The 19,420-nt window shown below is 42.8% G+C and overlaps 1 protein-coding gene across 1 annotated transcript in view; it reads right to left on the bottom strand.

The window, feature by feature from the left end:
• LOC124774928 (chromodomain-helicase-DNA-binding protein 7) overlaps positions 1-19,420 on the bottom strand; it is a 326,638-nt gene that overhangs the window by 161,206 nt on the left and 146,012 nt on the right. Inside the window, exons 15-19 of the mRNA XM_047249608.1 lie at positions 14,216-14,458; positions 4,616-4,772; positions 4,311-4,527; positions 1,337-1,532; positions 1,037-1,253 (exon numbers count right to left, since the gene is read on the bottom strand). Coding sequence (XP_047105564.1) covers positions 1,037-1,253; positions 1,337-1,532; positions 4,311-4,527; positions 4,616-4,772; positions 14,216-14,458 — 1,030 coding nt within the window. The remainder of the gene's footprint in view (positions 1-1,036; positions 1,254-1,336; positions 1,533-4,310; positions 4,528-4,615; positions 4,773-14,215; positions 14,459-19,420) is intronic.

The raw sequence follows: 19,420 nt of genomic DNA, 5'->3' as shown, positions 1-19,420 counted from the left end.
AAGGTAGTTGGTAACAACAGTTAATTTAGAAAGTTAGAGGAATTATAATTGCAAAATTCGTGCCAGCCTGAGAATTTATACAAGCTTTGAAAAACTTGACAGTACTGACTTCAAGAGTTACCCCATCAACCTGAAATAGAAGTTCTAAGTATTAACACTCTTTAGGAGAGGAAGTCAACAGTTGTGAGGATACACAATTCAGCTGAATTAAATTCGGAAATTTTCTTTTACGCATTAGAAGTGCAATAAATGAACAACTAACTTTACTATAATTTTAATAATAAGTAAATGGGACAAGATGAGTCCAAAGAAGGAAATGATATCCTATACATGTTTCAGTTTTTTTGGGGTACTTGCAGGGTGGCATGCAGCGGAATGTGACAGCACAAATTTCTATGGCATGGCAGGTACAGGTGCAGATGCTACTAACACTTTACAGAATGCCAAGGAGGATTTCAGACTACTACAGCCCTAGTTATTTTGATACGTAATAAAAATTCAACAACAATTAGGAATGAAAGAATTATTTTAATGCGTGAATAACAAAAGAATATGAAATCATTGAATCACTTCTCATGTGGCTATGAATATTGCAAATATCAGAAAGTGGAGCTGTGCAGTAATCAGGGAAATAAACGAGGAAGTAGTTCCATTTTCCATGTGTATTACACAGTTTTTGTCTTTGAAAATCCATAAAGGAGAGGACCAATACTGAGGACCAATACTGAAAACCAAATACTCCTCATTTTAATTTCGACTCTAATGCTCAGATACAGCTAGATATTCATTTCTTTATTTTTAAAAAAGCATCATTTTTTTTAAATATAATACTTCGAGGTAGCATCTTCATCAAAGTTAAACAAGTTTAGTTTAGGAAACACAGGAAAGTAATGAGATCAAAGGTAATACAATGATAGCAGATGAAAGGTGGGTACAAGCAAAATTTCCTGCAGCATATGTCATGGATTTAATTAAGCCTAACATTACACTGATTTCATCACGTACAATATAGCTGACAGTGGTCTACATATCTTACCTTTTTTCAAAAGATCTTCAATTTCCTTTTTTGACAGCTGTTTGTTTGTTTGATCTTTACCTCCTTGAGCTGTATTCATACTCTGAAGAACTGCTTTATCAAGGCCCAACTTCAATGAAGCTTTGTCAAACATCTCCCGTTCGTATGTGTTTCGACAAAGCAGACGATAAACTTTAACCATTTTTTGTTGGCCAATTCGGTGACATCTTGCTTGTGCCTAGAATTACGAATCAATATATTTATTTAACAACAGTACAACAGCAAATTTTAATATGGAGCACATGCTGTACTATTGAATACCTGTAAATCATTCTGGGGATTCCAATCACTGTCATAAATAATTACAGTGTCTGCTGCAGTCAGATTAATTCCAAGCCCACCAGCTTTTGTGCACAGTAGGAATACAAAACGATCCGAGTCTGGTTTACTGAATCTGTCAATGGCAGCTTGCCTGAGATTCCCTCGAATACGTCCATCAATCCTCTCAAATGGATATCTGCAGTAGTTAAGAAAGCATGGAATGTTATCAAATGTTACAAAAGAATACACAAGTTAAGGGAGCTACCTTGGTTCCAACAGTACTGTAAAAAAAAAATCCTAATTTTGATAAGACTGATTTTCAGATTTAAAAGTTATTTGTGTATTGAGAATAGTTAAAAACCATGAAATCAGAAGAGTTATTTTGAGTCCTAATCAAACCATTGGTCTGTTCAAGATCTGGATGACCATAATGCAAGAAAGTCAACTGTTTTCAATGAAATAGGAGGAAAAGTATCAGTATAAAAATAGATTTCAGAGCATTCCTGAACATCGTAGTCAAGTATCACAAAATTTCTATACCAGAGTAGACTGCCAAAAGTACTGTTTTTTAACTTAATTTACAACTAAAAAAATTAAGTTGGAAATGCTCTTACATTCATCACACAAAGATGTATGCTTGTAACTGATATACTAATGTTTAATGCAAAAGTATCTCACATTCCAAAACTGTAATAACTTAGAAATAACATTCCAGTAATTATGACCTTTAAAATTTATATTGGCACCATGATCTGATTACAGAATACAGCTTGCACAGCTCCTAATGACGAGAAAAAATATAGCTCCCACTAACAGCAAACCCGTAAAAAGGAAGTAACAGTGTTTTTAAGTTCTTCTGAATGAGAACTACTTTTGAAATTGTTTAATGCTACACGCAACTTTTGTGTATAATGAATAAATGAGAACTATTTTTATTTAAGGCGAACCATACTGCTAACTGTTTTATAAGTGAGAGCTAAGTAACAGTTTTCTTCATTTCAAAATAAGGACCATTTAAAATGTTCAGGTAACTGAAGGTTACTAATCCTTACTACTTTTCAGCATAAAAAGTCAATATTTTCCATAAAATATTTTTATTTTAAATTTAATTACATTTCTCAACAAGAGTACATTTCATGAAATAATTTCTTTCACATTTTTCGTGGGCAATGTTATGAGTACAAATTAATGTTTGTTATTTTGTGATGTTACATGGCTATATCAGAATTTAGCATTCTTTATATCAAATTCACAATGGAAGCTAAATGATTCAATTGTACAATATGCAAAACAATTATTACTGCTACACTAATTGAGGAAATCGGTAATTGCTACATCTCAAATTGTGCTGTGTGCAATGTTATTAAATGTGGTCATTTTCACTCTGCAGCGGAGTGTGCGCTGATATGAAACTTCCTGGCAGATTAAAACTGTGTGCCCGACCGAGACTCGAACTCCCGAGTTCGAGTCTCGGTCGGGCACACAGTTTTAATCTGCCAGGAAGTTTCAAATGTGGTCATGTTTCTCTATTTTGTTGCCACTGCTCTAGTTTTCATCAAAAGGAAGGCAGGATTGAATTTGATATCTGTTTGACAAGTTCATCACAGAGATAGAGCACAACCTCTGATGCGCGAAGGACATCGACTGTGCCCCTTCAAAGGAACCATCGTGGACTTTTCCTCATGTAACAGGATGGGGATTTCAACCGCCACCCTCCTGAATACTAGATCATTGCTTTACCATTGTGCCACCTTACACAGCAGTACTTTAAATATACTATGGCAACTCCTCGGTAGCTCACAAATAACGGAATACGTAAAGGTAAATACTGATCGAATATCTGAAGCACGGAGTGCTCATCAGGAACATAAATAAGATTGAAAACATTACTGAGACAGCATCACTCTGGAATGCATAAAGCAATTTCAACGAATTTGATGCATGTATTTGATACCTTATGGGCATGCTGATACGTAAAAATTGTACGAAAGTACCTTACTGTTGAAACCGCATATTCTCTGTTACCTGGGCCCCTTGGTGACAGTTCTTATAACAATTCATACCTTTAAGTGTGATGAAGGTAAGGACAGAAAAAGCTATGTAATACATGATATCCAGACATCGCTCTTATTGCTGTCTGAATGCTTATAAGCCAAGGATAAATCAATAGTTGAGCAACATTGGATGACCTACACGAGATTAATGACGTATGCAGAGAGCCACTAGTAAAGTCATCAGGCAATGAATTTTATACACATCACGTTCAGATCTCATGGTGCTCACTGCTAAGCCTGTGCCTATACAATCCAATTTGAGTAATCTCACCTACCTTTTCCCTGTCAGCAAATGGGCAATTTTCACACCCTCTCTCTTCAATTCTTTCAACCTTTCCCTTCCTTATTTCATATTTCCCAGTCTAATTCAGCTACATCCCTCTTCCTACTCAGAAACCTATTTCACTGTCACACTTTCACATTCCATTTCTTCATATAAATAAACGGTAACTTTCATTCATAACAGCACATTAGCCATTACACTCTAACTGATTTCAATAGCTATCATGGGAACTTCTAACAATAGTATTATAACCACTATCTAATTTAATGTAAGAATCAGATTCCAAATGTCTTTATAATGTGTAACTGACATTTGTTCAATACCATAAATTACAAATTGAAATATGTGCACATCAAATAAACCAGGCGAAAAGGTGTAACAGTTTCCCAAAGGCTTAACTGATTTACATGTGTCATAAATGTAGGTAGATTTTAATTAACCTCAACACAGTATGTTTTTATAAATACTGCTTGGTAAATACTCATATACACTTATCAATAGTCCACTATATTGTCTTTTACTGAATTTTCCAATAACATGACAAACACCACGGCAGATACATTCAATCATAAAGATGACTTATTTTATGAATCTGCAGTGTTTACTTTAAATATCAGTTTGGAATACATGTACTTACTTTCTGTAAACTAAATAATCTTCAAGAATATCCAAGCACCTAACCATTTGGCTAAATATCAGAACCCTGTGGCCATTTGCTTTCAGTTTGGGCAACAGCTTGTCAATTAAAACCATTTTTCCTGACGAATTAATCAGTGCTTGAAAGTAGCCATCAGGATCATCTGTATTCAGCTGCTTTGACTGACGATAGTCGAACTGAATCTGTTCTTCAGCTCCTAAAGTTTTTGTCAGAGTGTGGTATTAATATCACACGAACATCCACAAGGATAATGAAACAGAATCAATGAAAATTTTCAAAGTTACCATTAAGTAAATATGGATGAATGCAGCATTTTCGTAGCTCCATCATAGTATTCATAAGGTTGGGAACATTGGCTGATGTAGTTCCTTTTGAAAGGAAAGAAAAATTTCTCTCTAGTATACCACGATAGTACTTCTTCTGAATATTTGTCAGTTCAACCTGGAACAACATGGATTGGCAAGTATATATATATTTAAATGCCCTCTACTAAAAGAAAACTTTTGCAGATTAGAGAAAGCGACACAAAAGTTGTTGAAAATTTTTTCAAATTATAGAAAGCGGCGAGAAAGTTATGCACAGCTTACGTATCTGGAGAACAAAATTCCACATAATAAAACACACAATACTATCTTGAATTTAGCAAAGCTGCAAACCAAATTACAGAGTAGAGAAACATATATTTATTAATTATTTGTGATAAACGAAATGATTAAAATTTTATATTATGTGAGACTGAAAACCCCAGTAAGTGATTCCAACATTAAAAATTATTCTGAGGCTTGGGTAACTGAAAAAACAGGTGTTTCATTGATTACAGTTACAGAAGCAGGTGCTCAGTTAAACTAGTTCAAAAGGACAATGACCAGGACAATTTGCAACACAAAAATGACTTGTGACATTCAGTACAATGAAATTCCGAATGAAGCTGAAATTTAAATCCATAATTTTACTGACATCATTTTACAACACACAGACTTGAGGGCGCGAGGCGTGGGTTGGGGGGGGGGGGGGGAGGAGAGGAGAGGGCTTTGCTTCCTTCATTTTGTTTTAGGACACAAAAACAACTCAGCTCATACACAACCATGTCAGAACTGTAGAACACAAACACAAAGGGAAGGGGGTTAAATACGATTAGATGTTCAGCCCAATCAACGGAAGGAAAGACAGCCAAAAACAGGAAAGGCGACGAAAGGGCACGAGAGGGAGGGGGGGGGGAGGCGACGAAAGGGCACGAGGGGGGGGGAGGCGACGAAAGGGCACGAGCGGGGGGGGAGGCGACGAAAGGGCACGGGGAGGGTGGGGAGAGGAAAGGGCACGGGGGGGGTGGGGAGAGGAAAGGGCACGGGGGGGGGGGGGGGGAGGAAAGGACACGGGGGGGGGGGAGGAAAGGGCACGGGGGGGGGGGGAGGAAAGGGCACGGGGGGGGAGGAAAGGGCACGGGGGGGAGGCAGGGCACGGGGGGGAGGGGGGGGGTTGGAGACGAAAGGGCACGGGGGGGGGGAGGAAGGGGCACGGGGGGTGGGGGGGGAGGAAAGGGCACGGGGGGTGGGGGGGGGGAGGAAAGGACACGGGGGGGGGGGGGGGAGGAAAGGGCACGGGGGGGGGGGGGGGAGGAAAGGGCACGGGGGGGGGGGGGGAGGAAAGGGCACGGGGGGGGAGGCAGGGCACGGGGGGGAGGGGGGGGGTTGGAGACGAAAGGGCACGGGGGGGGGAGGAAGGGGCACGGGGGGTGGGGGGGGGAGGAAAGGGCACGGGGGGTGGGGGGGAGGAAAGGGCACGGGGGGTGGGGGGGGGAGGAAAGGGCACGGGGGGTGGGGGGGAGGAAAGGGCACGGGGGGTGGGGGGGGGAGGAAAGGGCACGGGGGGGTGGGGGGGAGGAAAGGGCACGGGGGGTGGGGGGGGGAGGAAAGGGCACGGGGGGTGGGGGGGGGAGGAAAGGGCACGGGGGGTGGGGGGGGGGGAGGAAAGGGCACGGGGGGTGGGGGGGGGAGGAAAGGGCACGGGGGGTGGGGGGGGGAGGAAAGGGCACGGGGGGGTGGGGGGGAGGAAAGGGCACGGGGGGGGGGAGGTAAGGGCACGGGGGGGGGAGGAAAGGGCACGGGGGGGGGGAGGTAAGGGCACGGGGGGGGGGAGGTAAGGGCACGGGGGGGGGAGGTAAGGGCACGGGGGGGGGAGGTAAGGGCACGGGGGGGGAAGTAAGGGCACGGGGGGGGGAGGTAAGGGCACGGGGGGGGGAGGTAAGGGCACGGGGGGGGAGGTAAGGGCACGGGGGGGGGAGGTACGGGCACGGGGGGGGGGGGAGGAACGGGCACGGGGGGGGAGGAACGGGCACGGGGGGGGAGGAAAGGGCACGGGGGGGGAGGAAAGGGCACGGGGGGGAGGAAAGGGCACGGGGGGGGAGGAAAGGGCACGGGGGGGGAGGAAAGGGCACGGGGGGGGGGGCGGAGGAAAGGGTACGGGGGGGGGGGGCGGAGGAAAGGGTACGGGGGGGGGCGGAGGAAAGGGCACGGGGGGGGGGCGGAGGAAAGGGCACGGGGGGGGGGCGGAGGAAAGGGCACGGGGGGGGGGGCGGAGGAAAGGGCACGGGGGGGGCAGGGAGGAAAGGGCACGAGGGGGGCAGGCAGGAAAGGGCACGAGGGGGGCAGGGAGGAAAGGGCACGAGGGGGGCAGGGAGGAAAGGGCACGAGGGGGGCAGGGAGGAAAGGGCACGAGGGGGGGCAGGGAGGAAAGGGCACGAGGGGGGCAGGGAGGAAAGGGCACGAGGGGGGCAGGGAGGAAAGGGCACGAGGGGGGCAGGGGCACGAGGGGGGCAGGGAGGAAAGGGCACGAGGGGGGCAGGGGCACGAGGGGGGCAGGGGCACGAGGGGGGGCAGGGAGGAAAGGGCACGAGGGGGGCAGGGAGGAAAGGGCACGAGGGGGGCAGGGAGGAAAGGGCACGAGGGGGGCAGGGAGGAAAGGGCACGAGGGGGGCAGGGAGGAAAGGGCACGAGGGGGGCAGGGGCACGAGGGGGGCAGGGAGGAAAGGGCACGAGGGGGGCAGGGGCACGAGGGGGGCAGGGAGGAAAGGGCACGAGGGGGGGCAGGGAGGAAAGGGCACGAGGGGGGCAGGGAGGAAAGGGCACGAGGGGGGCAGGGAGGAAAGGGCACGAGGGGGGCAGGGAGGAAAGGGCACGAGGGGGGCAGGGAGGAAAGGGCACGAGGGGGGAGGGAGGAAAGGGCACGAGGGGGGAGGGAGGAAAGGGCACGAGGGGGGAGGGAGGAAAGGGCACGAGGGGGGAGGGAGGAAAGGGCACGAGGGGGGAGGGAGGAAAGGGCACGAGGGGGGAGGGAGGAAAGGGCACGAGGGGGGAGGGAGGAAAGGGCACGAGGGGGGAGGGAGGAAAGGGCACGAGGGGGGAGGGAGGAAAGGGCACGAGGGGGGAGGGAGGAAAGGGCACGAGGGGGGAGGGAGGAAAGGGCACGAGGGAGGGAGGAAAGGGTACGAGGGAGGGAGGAAAGGGTACGAGGGAGGGAGGAAAGGGTACGAGGGAGGGAGGAAAGGGTACGAGGGAGGGAGGAAAGGGTACGAGGGAGGGAGGAAAGGGCACGAGGGAGGGAGGAAAGGGCACGAGGGAGGGAGGAAAGGGCACGAGGGAGGGAGGAAAGGGCACGAGGGAGGGAGGAAAGGGCACGAGGGAGGGAGGAAAGGGCACGAGGGGATTAATGTAGAATGTAGAATAGCAATGATCAGATAATGCTCAAAGAATTGAGTAATGTAATTTGGAAGGAAATAGGTAATGCAAAAGAACATCTTCCACAGGCATGTAGCAAAAGAGATGAACTGAATGCGAAACATTTCTCATTAAATATATGCAGGGAAGTCAGTCAACAGCACATATTTACAACAGCTCCTGATATACTGGCAACATCCTGTGAAATGCTGAAGTGAAACTGAGTGAGAGGTACAAACACACATCGAAAATCACATTATGGACAACACACTTTATTATGGTGTTGGGATAGTGACAGAATGGTTATCACAAGAGCAGATTTAGAGCATACCGTAGCAGTATGAAAGAGTATGAAATGCAGACTGAAGTATTGAAGCAGTTTAAGGATGAGAACTGGCATTTATTCACCCAGCTGGTACCTCGTAGGGGAATACACGCATGTATGTGCGCTTGGGTTGTGAGTTTTCTGTGTGTATTTGTACTCTAGCTCAGAGAAGGATTTGTGTGTGCACCTATCGATGGCTCAATGCTTCTGCTTTTTGGGGAATGGTCTCTCTCATTTCTGAAGTACTTAAATTCAACCATAACTTTCCCAAAAATGAAATTATGGTTTGCACACCACTTCCCACGGAGAAGTGCTACAATGGCTACAGAATAATGAGTTTAAAGAATCATGCCCTCAAGTTATTCCTTAAAATGCATTTCATGCTTAAAATGCAAGCAGGCTGGAAGATCTGTACAAACTACTGGTCACTATTACTGAAGAGAGTAACGAAATGGGGTTACATTTTAACATAGGAAAACAAAATGGATGGTTGTCAGCAGAAACCTCAATGAAATTTTGTGCACTGCTGCACATGGTAATGATGAAATCTAAAAGGGTCCATCACACAGTAGGGGTATGAAATCAATGATAAATACAGCTTCTCCCATGAAACTTGCTGCTGAACTGGGATGATCTTTCTAGAAAATTAACAAATTTCTGATGAGCTGCGACATTAAGAATTAAACTTTGCACTTATCTAATTAAGTGCTAAGTGTTTAGTATCCTACTACACACATCAAAAAAATTTTTCCATCAGCCCGGTTCCCAGAACTCCTGAAGATAGACATTGACTGTGGATATGGTCATAGACAGACCCACTGACTGTTCAGAGATGCCACTACACCCGCCAAACGATGTAAACAACCATGCGTGAGCAGCATGTATTAGATGGAGGGGGTCCGACAGCAAATCTGTTCCAGTCACTCTACCAGGAAGGAGGTACACGACTCGTGTTGTCTGTAGTTCAACCATGCCTAGACAGTCAGTACCGCGGTTCGATCGCGTCCGCATTGTTACTTTGTGCCAGGAAGGGCTCTCAACAAGGGAAGCGTCCAGGCGTCTCTAGTGAACCAAAGCGATGTTGTCGGACATGGAGGAGATACAGAAAAACAGGAACTGTTGATGACATGCCTCGCTCAGGCTGCCCAAGGGCTACAACTGCAGTGGATGACCGCTACCTACAGATTATGGCTCGGAGGAACCCTGACAGCAACACCATCATATTGAATAATGCTTTTTGTGCAGCCACAGGACATTGTGTTAAAACTCAAACTGGGTGCAATATGCTGCATGATGCGCAACTTCACTCCTGATGTCCATGGCGAGATCCACCTTTCCAATCACGACACCATGCAGTGCGGTACAGATGGGCCCAACAACATGCCGAATGGACCGCTCAGGATTGGCATCACATTCTCTTCTCTGATGAGTGATGCATACGCCTTCAATCAGACAATCATCGGAGACGTGTTTAGAGGCAATCCAGTTAGGCTGAACGCCTTACACACAGTCCTGCGAGTGCAGCAAGGTGGAGTTTCCCTGATGTTTTGAGGTGGCATTATGTGTGGCCAACGTACGCCACTGGTGGTCATGGAAGGTGTCACAATGGCTGTACAATACATGAATGCCATCCTCTGACTGAAAGTGCAACCACATCGGCAGCACATTGGCGAGGCATTCGCCATTGGGGATGATAATTCGCACCCCCATCATGCACATCTTGTGAATGAATACCTACAGGATAATGAAATCGCTCGACTAGAGTGGCTAGCATGTTCTCTAGACATGAACCCTATCAAATATGCCTGGGATAGATTGAAAAGAGCTGTTTATGGGCGACATGACCCACCAGCCATTCTGAGGGATATCCGCCGAATTGCGGTTGAGGAATGGGACATTCTGGACCAACAGTGCCTTGATGAACTTGTTAATAGCATGTCATGACAAATACAGGCATGCATCAATACAAGAGGATATGCTACTGGGTATTAGAGGTAGCGGTGTGTACAGCAATTTGGACCACCACCTCTGAAGGTCTCGCTGTATGGTGGTACAACGTGCAATGTATGGTTTTCATGAGCAATAAAAAGGGCGGAAGTGATGTTTATTTTGATCTCTATTCCGATTTTCTGTATAGGTTCCGGAACTCTAAACCAAGGTGATGCAAAACGTTTTTTGATGTGTGTATATGGGGTGGAATTGTGGACACTTACCACACAACTACGGAAGGGAATTAGAGGTATTTCAAATATGGGGGGACTGAAGCATGTTAAGGGTGCAATCTACAGTAGAAGTCAAAAATATGTAAGTACTGTAGAGTATGAAGAACAGTGTAGAAATTCACAGCATCATGAAAACTTTAATACTATGGCCATATAACGCACTCCAACAAATAACACAAGCTCTCACAACTAATACTTCAAGAAGAGACTATATGTAAGAAAGGATTGATGACAGATGTGGTCCATGACACAGAAAGATGATCCTGTTTAAAGACCTTAAGCCACCGGTTTGGATTGAACACCCACACTGTTTAGAAAAACCCTTGAATAAATGACAGAATACTACAGATCACCAAAATCCTTGGACACGAAGAATATTTTGAACAATAATAGAAGTATTGATGGTTGCAACAAAGGAAAAAAGGAAAACAAGTATAATAAAAAGACGTTACAACTCCGTCATAGCCAGTCCCAAGCCTGGTTGAAAAAGGAGTAGGGGGACGAGTAACACCTCGTAAAAGAACCTTGGTTCACCTGGCCCGGGTGATAGTAACTTGTGAGGGCCCCTTGCCAGGGATAAGGTGAAGACCTCAACGGCAGTGAAGACGAAGATGAAGATCATTGATAAGGCGGAACTGATGGAAGAGGCAACCATGCTTTTTGGGATATTATAACAGCTGTCGTCCCAGGTTATTTGGACAAAGGGCACGACGATTCCGCAGATTGGTGGCAGTAGCCCTACAGTGTCTGTTCCACATGTTAGTGGCGGCTGATCTATCAAACTCAGGAGTGGAACTCTGAGCTTAACCAGACTGAAATCTCAATTTCAGTCACAAACTCAGTCCAAATAAATCAACATGGGTACAGCACCTTCAAAGAAAAATTACCCCAGTGGGTCAAATCCTACGGTTGAAAAAACCGCAAGCGGTCTATTCGGATTCTGGGGAGACCACAGAAGTGTGCATCATGGAGGTAAATCGAAGTGCCTTAACACCCCGCAATAACAAAATCAAACCAAAATCGAGAATTTTGCTAATGACATTTAATGTAAAATCTCTCTTAAAAATGGGAAAACTAAAAAACATCCTGGACAAATCCAGAGAACATAAAATCAAAAATATTGCATTTCAGGAATCACTGTATACAGGTGAAAATTCTTTTGATTCAAAAGGACACAGGTAATACAAAGAAAATCCTGGAAAGCAAGCCATGGCAAATTGTCCACAATTTCGAACTGGATTTATAGTAGATAAATCAATACTTGATTCAGTCATGACTTTCAAATCTTACTTGGGTTGGCTCTCCACGATGACAATAAAATCAGCTAATAAGATAAGCACTCTAATCAATGGGCATGCACCAACTAACATCTCTAACAAAATCAAAGTAGTAGTAGTCTGGAACCAATTAGATAATATTCTCCAAAAAATCCCAAATAACCATTTCAAAATCCTTATGGGCGATTTCAATGCACACATTGGTAAAGAAAAGAAATATCGATATTGGGTAAGTAAATGATCAGGACGTACACAGACCAAGCAGAATGGCATGAGACTCATCAAAATCTGAAAATCCATGACCTATTTTTTGAATCAAAATTTTCAAAAAAAGAGCCTTGAAAGCCAAAACTTGGATCTCACATAATCCATTACAAGGTGACTACCAGATGGATCATATAATAATCTCCCACATAAATACAGTAGAAATCATGATATTTAAAAAGTCCTTAATGGACTAGACCTAAATTCTGACCATTACCCAACAAAATTCTCCCCAGATGTCAGTCCAGAGAAAAGAAAATTCACTAAGAAATCTCCCCACTGTAAATATGATGTACAAAAGGTAATGAACAATTTACAAAAAGAAACACAAAATTTAAAACCACAAAATTGGCAACAACTGCAAGCAGGACTTTTAAAAGCAGCTGAAACTGTAGCACTGCAAACAAGAACGCTTAAACACCCATGGTGGACAGATGAGTGTGACCAACTAATAAATCTCAGACAACAGAAGTGGCGAATTTGGTTGTGCAACAAAAATCAAAATACCCTGGAAGACCTCAAAGGTATCAGGAAAATAGTCTCAAAAGCAATACGAAACAGTCCGTAAACAACACAAAGACAAAAAAATTGTGAGACATACAAGATTTCACGAAAAACAATTCCCGAAATTTCTACATAGTTTTCAAACAAAAATTAACAAAGTTCTCTCCTCCATCACTCCAATTCAGAAATGAACATGGAGAAATCATCGATACCAACACCGAAAACTGTGAAATTCTTACAAAATACTTTTCTAAATTACTGAATTGTGGAAAGCATGCAGAAAAATTTGAGTTCAGTCACAAACGAGGAAACCCATACTCAAAGCCACCAAGTTTACAGGAGATTAAAGAGATAATTCAGTCACTGACAAATAACAGACCTAATCACCACAGAATTATGGAAAATGCAAGAGAAAATCTTATTGCAAAACTCAAAGAAATTGTAGATGAAATATGGAAAACTGAAAAAATTCCCACAGATTTGAAGATAGCAAACATACATCGGCATAGAATTAGACTGTTTAGCATTTGCTGATTACATGGCACTGCTCGCCCAAGACATTACCGATGCACAGAAACAGCTAGAATTATTACAAGAGCAGGCAGCAAAAATGGATTAGAAATTTCATTTGAAAAAACAAAATTTATAACTGACATTAAAGATGCAGCTTCTGACCTCAAAATTGGTAATAACCATCTCTCGAGTAAAAGAATTTAAATATTTAGGTGAATGGATTGCAGAAAATTGTAATGAAAAGGAATATGTCAGATCAAGAATCCAAAAAACGGAGACGGCATTTCAGTTAACAAAAAGAGTCTCTCGTGGAACTGCAAAATATGACACTACACAACAGTAATTAAACCCGAAGCTCTCTATGCGTCTGAGATACTAAATCTTTAACACAGAACACACAAAGGAGAATTAGAAGTGAAAGAACGTAAAATAATGAGGAAAATCCTAGGACCAAGAATTAAAGATGGTGTGAATTATCCAAAACCCAATGCACAAATATATAAAAGTATCTCCAAAACAACAGAAACAATGCGCATGAGAAGAATCCAATTCATGGGGCATTTAAAAAGAATGGACTCAAACAGGTTAACACAAAATCCATACACTTTTAAAGAACAAATCTACAAGACCAAACTGGTACAAACAGACAGAAAGAGACTTGAGAGAATTAGGGTCTCTAAATCTACATGACAAAAATGAAATCAGAAAAATATCTCTCTCTCTCTCTCTCTCTCTCTCTCTCTCTCTCTCTCTCTCTCTCTCTCTCTCTCGCACACACACACACACACACACACACACACACACACACACGTGGTTTTGAGGGAGAAGAGAGAAAAACTAACCGACATACGTGGTCTGCACAATGAAAACTAGCCCATTCGTTGCATATGAAGGAATACTGGGCAAAAAGGATGGCCAACAAATGTTGATTACGCATGGTCCTAAGTGATCCATCCGTGAAGAAGTTACAGATATATTTATGTACAGGAACCTAATTGCAATGCATATCATGACAAAATAACATCCTAATTTTCGACTAAGTTACACAACATTAACTTTATTTCACCTCAACAACAGTTTCCTCCTTCGGTGCAATTGATTTTTCAACATCTTCTTTCAATCTTCTAAGCATCATAGGCTTCAAAATAACCTGAAGTTTCTGGACTTCAGTTTCAGTCTTCAAAGCACCAAACTCCTGCAGGAATGCTTCACTGCTTGAAAATTGGGTAGGTTCAAGAAAGTTGAGCAGTGAGAAGAGCTCATTTACATTGTTCTGAAGAGGTGTACCAGACAAAAGAACTCTATGTTCCTGTATAATTAGAAAAAATGAGAAGAGTTGATTGATATAAGCACAAAACATGTAACACTTGGAGGATTTTCTAAGTAACTTATAGTAACTTAAATCTTAAACTGATGACATATAAAAATATAAAAAACAAAAAATCAAATCTGACGATTTTCATCGAACTCTTTACATTGTGAGATTTTTACAATATGGCAGTTTCATTATTTCCATTGCAATTTTACTACACAAATAAGGTACACTCTCATTCACTCTCATTAAACTAAATTTTAAGGGACGGAAAAATAGCCAATTCAGATTACATAAGTTATAAATATATAAAACGAAAGTCCTGGCAGGTTGATAGACACACAAACACATTCCAGTCTGGGACTGGATCAGACTCTGAATGTGGCTCTCCAGCAGAGATACGACTTCCTCAAATCCTGCCCTGAAATGAGATCCAGCCTTCATGAAATCCTCCCCACTCCACCAAGAGTGTCTTTCCACCATCCACCTAACCTTTGTAACCTCTTAGTTCATCCCTATGAAATCCCCAAACCACCTTCCCTACCCTCTGGCTCCTACTCTTGTAACCGCCCCTGGTGTAAAACCTGTCCCACACACCCTCCCACCACCACCTACTCCAGACCTGTAACCCAGAAGGTGTACACGATCAAAGGCGGAGCCACGTGTGAAAGCACCCACGTGATTTACCAACTGACCTGCCTACACTGTGAAGCTTTCTACATGGGAACGACCAGCAACAGACTGTCCATTCGCATGAATGGACACAGGCAGACAGTGTTTGTTGGTAATGAGGATCACTCTGTGGCTAAACAAGCCTTGGTGCACGGCCAGCACATCTTGGCACAGTGTTACACTGTCCGGGTTATCTGGATACTTCCCACTAACACCAACCTGTCAGAACTCCAGAGATGGGAACTTGCCCTCCAGTATATCCTCTCTTCTCGTTATCCGCCAGGTCTCAACCTCCGCTAATTTCAAGTTGCCGCCGCTCATACCTCACTTGTCTTTCAACATCTTTGCCTCTGTACTTCCGCCTCGACTGACATCTCTGCCTAAACTCTTTGCGTTTACAAATTTCTGCTTGTGACTGTGTATGTGCGGATGGATATGTGCGCGCGTGCGTGAGCGCGAATGTATACATGTCCTTTTTCCCCCCCTAAGGGAAGTATTTCCGCTCCCGGGATTGGAATGACTCCTTACCCTCTCCCTTAAAACTCACATCCTTTCATCTTTCCCTCTTTCCTGATGAAGCAACCGCTGGTTGCGAAAGCTTGAATTTTGTTTGTCTATCAACGAAAGCGCTGGCAGGTCGATAGACACACAAACAAACACAAACATACACACAAAATTCAAGCTTTCGCAACAAACGGTTGCTCCATCAGGAAAGAGGGAAGGAGAGGGAGAGACGAGAGGATGTGGGTTTTAAGGGAGAGGGTAAGGAGTCATTCCAATCCCGGGAGCGGAAAGACTTACCTTAGGGGGAAAAAAGGACAGGTATACACTCGCACACACACCCATATCCAACCGCACATACACAGACACAAGCAGACTTTTTGCTGCTGTTTTTGTCTGCATATATAAACACACACACACACACACACACACACACACACACACACACACACACACACACACACACACACCTGTCGACTTCAATTTTTCTTTTGTTATAGGTACCAACGAATGAGGGTGCTCTATTTTCACGATCTCTAAGAAAAGGTAAAGATAACTACATTATATATGTAGAAGGGTATTTCTGGCATTTGTTCAATTGAAAAAGTATATGTAAATTTTATCAAATCCTTGTCATAAGTTTTTTTTAAACAATACAATTACATACATATTGTGAAATAATATTGTAACCTCTGAATTAATGTGTCAAGTAATACAACAAACTATAATGTTAAGAAACCCTTTAATGTACTGATTTTTAACACACTAAGTTTTAATCAGAACATGTTTTAGTTTACAACAATTCTTATCCATTACAAATTTTATTTCTATGGACATTGTCTTGAAAGGAGGATATAAGATAATCAACAACAAAAGCAAAACGAGTATAATGGAATGTAGTCTAATGAAATCAGGTGATGCTGAGGGAATTAAATTATGAAATGAGACAAAGTAGTAAAGGAGTTGTTCTATTTGACAAGCAAAATAACATGATGGTCGAAGTAGAGAGGATATGAAATGTAGACTGGATATGGCAAGAAAAGCGTTTCTGAAGAAGAGAAATTTGTTAACATCGAGTATAGACTTTGGTATCAGGAAGGCTTTTCTAAAATTATTTGTATGGAGTGTAGCCACATATGGAAGTGAAACATGGATGATAAATAGTTTAGACAATAAGAGAATACAAGGTTTTGAAATATGGCGCTACAGAAGAATGCTGAGGATTAGATGGGTAGATCACGTAACTAATGAGGAGGTACTGAAGAGAATTGCGGAGAAGAGGAATTCGTGGCACAACTTTACTAGAAGAAGGGATCAGTTGGTAGTACATGTTCTGAGGTATCAAGGGATCACCAGCTTAGTATTGGAGGGCAGCGTGGAGTGCAAAAATCTTAGAGGGACACCAAGAAATGAATACACTAAGCAGATTTAGAAGGATGTAGGTTGCAGTGATTACTTAGAGATGAAGCAGCTTGCACAGGATAGAGTAGCATGGAGGGCTGCATCATACTAGTCTCTGGACTTAAGACCACAACAACAACAAACACTAATTTCAGGGGGGGGAGGGAACATGAATTTTTGTTTGTTGGACTCCTATCGAAATTTCATGGCACACTGAAGATACCACATCCACAATAGCCAACAAATTGCCATGGAGACAGAAATGCCAACAAATCTCTTGAGAACAGCAACTGCAAGTTTAACTTTAGCGTGTGGTGATTATGTCATATCTTAACGATCTTCCTCACACACTGACCGTAATGCTTTACCATTCTGTTCTGTGCTCATAAGCAGAACTGGCAACTAGTTTTTTATCAACACAGATGTTGTATGCCTATGTCCATTCTTCCGTACTGACAACACCAGGTCACCAAGCTTGTACAAGAGCAGTGTCGGAATTCAAAGTTGTACTTACATTATGAGTAAGTTCATATATTGGATTATCAGTTTCTTTTTCAGTTTTTGCAGTGTTATCAGTTACTGTCCAGATTGTCTTTAAACAATTAGTTATAGTGTCCCAAACAGCAGATATGATGCAGATAGCTTACAGTACATTACACACTGGAAACATTTCGTTTAGTATGATGGCAATGAATGGCATCCTAACAAGTCAGCACTTGTAATTACACGTCACTGAGGCAATTATTCCTTGATCCATGGCTGTATTAGCCAGTAAGAAGACAGCTTCTATGTCCGGCAGTTACAGGTCACTGAATTGATGTGCCATGCACTGATCCAAAAGTTAGCAAAATATTTTCTTCCTCGCAGTCATTTGTTGAACCTTCAAGAGCCACCTATGGAAGAGAGATTTAGTCATCCAAGCGTTGTCGTTATTCTCGTAGTGGTATAGCAGATTGAACAGGTTGACATTTTTAAAGTAAGGTGGAGTTTTGAATTTTGCAATCACTAATGGTTTGAACTTCTCAGAACCATCTGAATTACAATACAGGATCACCATCAGTCTCTCCTTGCTGGTTTTCCTCCATGACATTTTTCGCCCTTGACATACAGCATTTTTCAGGCATTAAGTTATAAATAACACTGACTTCCTCCATATTAAAAACATCTCTTGGATGATACAAATGAGAGAGCTTGGACTGAAATTCCTGTGCTACCTCATTTACTCTCTAAGCCTTTAGACAGACACCGAGAGCACATATTTTATGCCTCTACTGGAAATGCCTCAGAAAAAACAAATCCAGAAATTCCCTTTTTATGTGCGATTTGGCAGATAACAATCTGCAGTAAGCATATGTGTTGGAATCATTCAAACAGCAACCTTTCACTTCTTTATGTTCAGGTGGCTTCATGTTATTGCCATTTCAGTTAAATGAACAGCTTGACAGAACTGCCTGTATTGCTCTGTCTTGAACTAATTATTAATGAGAGAGTAGACTTTGGGATCTGAAATTTTTCTGAATTTGTGTTTTAGTCTTCTCTCCAATGTCAACCACACACTGACTTTTCTGTTGCCGTTTTAGAATCAGAGCATAATGAGCTCATTTCAGCAGAATACTGCGAGTGATGGAGCGATAGGAAACAGAAAACATTCACTATTTCCAAACAGAGACCCAGAGTACTCTGGATTATTGTGTGCCGCAGCTGCGTGCAGTCTGCTGACAAACTCCTCCCTTCCCCTGCCTTTGCGTTTTACTCTGTTAAAGTGACATGTCAGCAGCAAGCAAGGGATTGGAGTAGTATTGGAAAATTACAGTAGAGTACATTATTGAGAAAAACTATGTGAAATGTACAACACAAAATATCACAGTGCACAGCACTACATATTTAGATTCTTATTCGGTGAAGATGAAGAATAAGACAGGGAATATGTATGGCGGGGACTAAATTATGGTTCGTAGTACAAATGATCTGAAATTCAGTTTCAGCAGCAGATTTTTTGATGTAATTTGGCAGGGATCAAACAGTACAGGTTAACAGTGTTTAGGAGTAATAAGGGTCTATTGTATTCCTTCTACAATATTAAGGGTAAGAAACACGGAAAGAAAAATCACAATTACCAAAATCTAAACCAATTTTAAGGCTGTTCCACACAAGATGTTATCTTCGAATCATCTATCATTTTCATTCTGTTAGGAATATATCACATAAACTTGCAGAACTGAGAGTGATTTTCCAGTCATGGTAAACAACATTATGGAACACTTTTTTCGATTGGTGCTAGAGTAGAATTTCACACAGATCTACAGCAACAAGGTACACTTCAAGGTGCTTTGTCGACAGGCAAAAATTACATGATTTGGGGGCAAAGATGGCCCTTCAATAGAT

Source organism: Schistocerca piceifrons, chromosome 2 (genome assembly GCF_021461385.2).
Source record: "Schistocerca piceifrons isolate TAMUIC-IGC-003096 chromosome 2, iqSchPice1.1, whole genome shotgun sequence".
Taxonomy (NCBI): domain Eukaryota; kingdom Metazoa; phylum Arthropoda; class Insecta; order Orthoptera; family Acrididae; genus Schistocerca; species Schistocerca piceifrons.
Note: the sequence above shows the minus strand (reverse complement) of the source record. Positions and strands in the feature narration are given on the sequence as shown.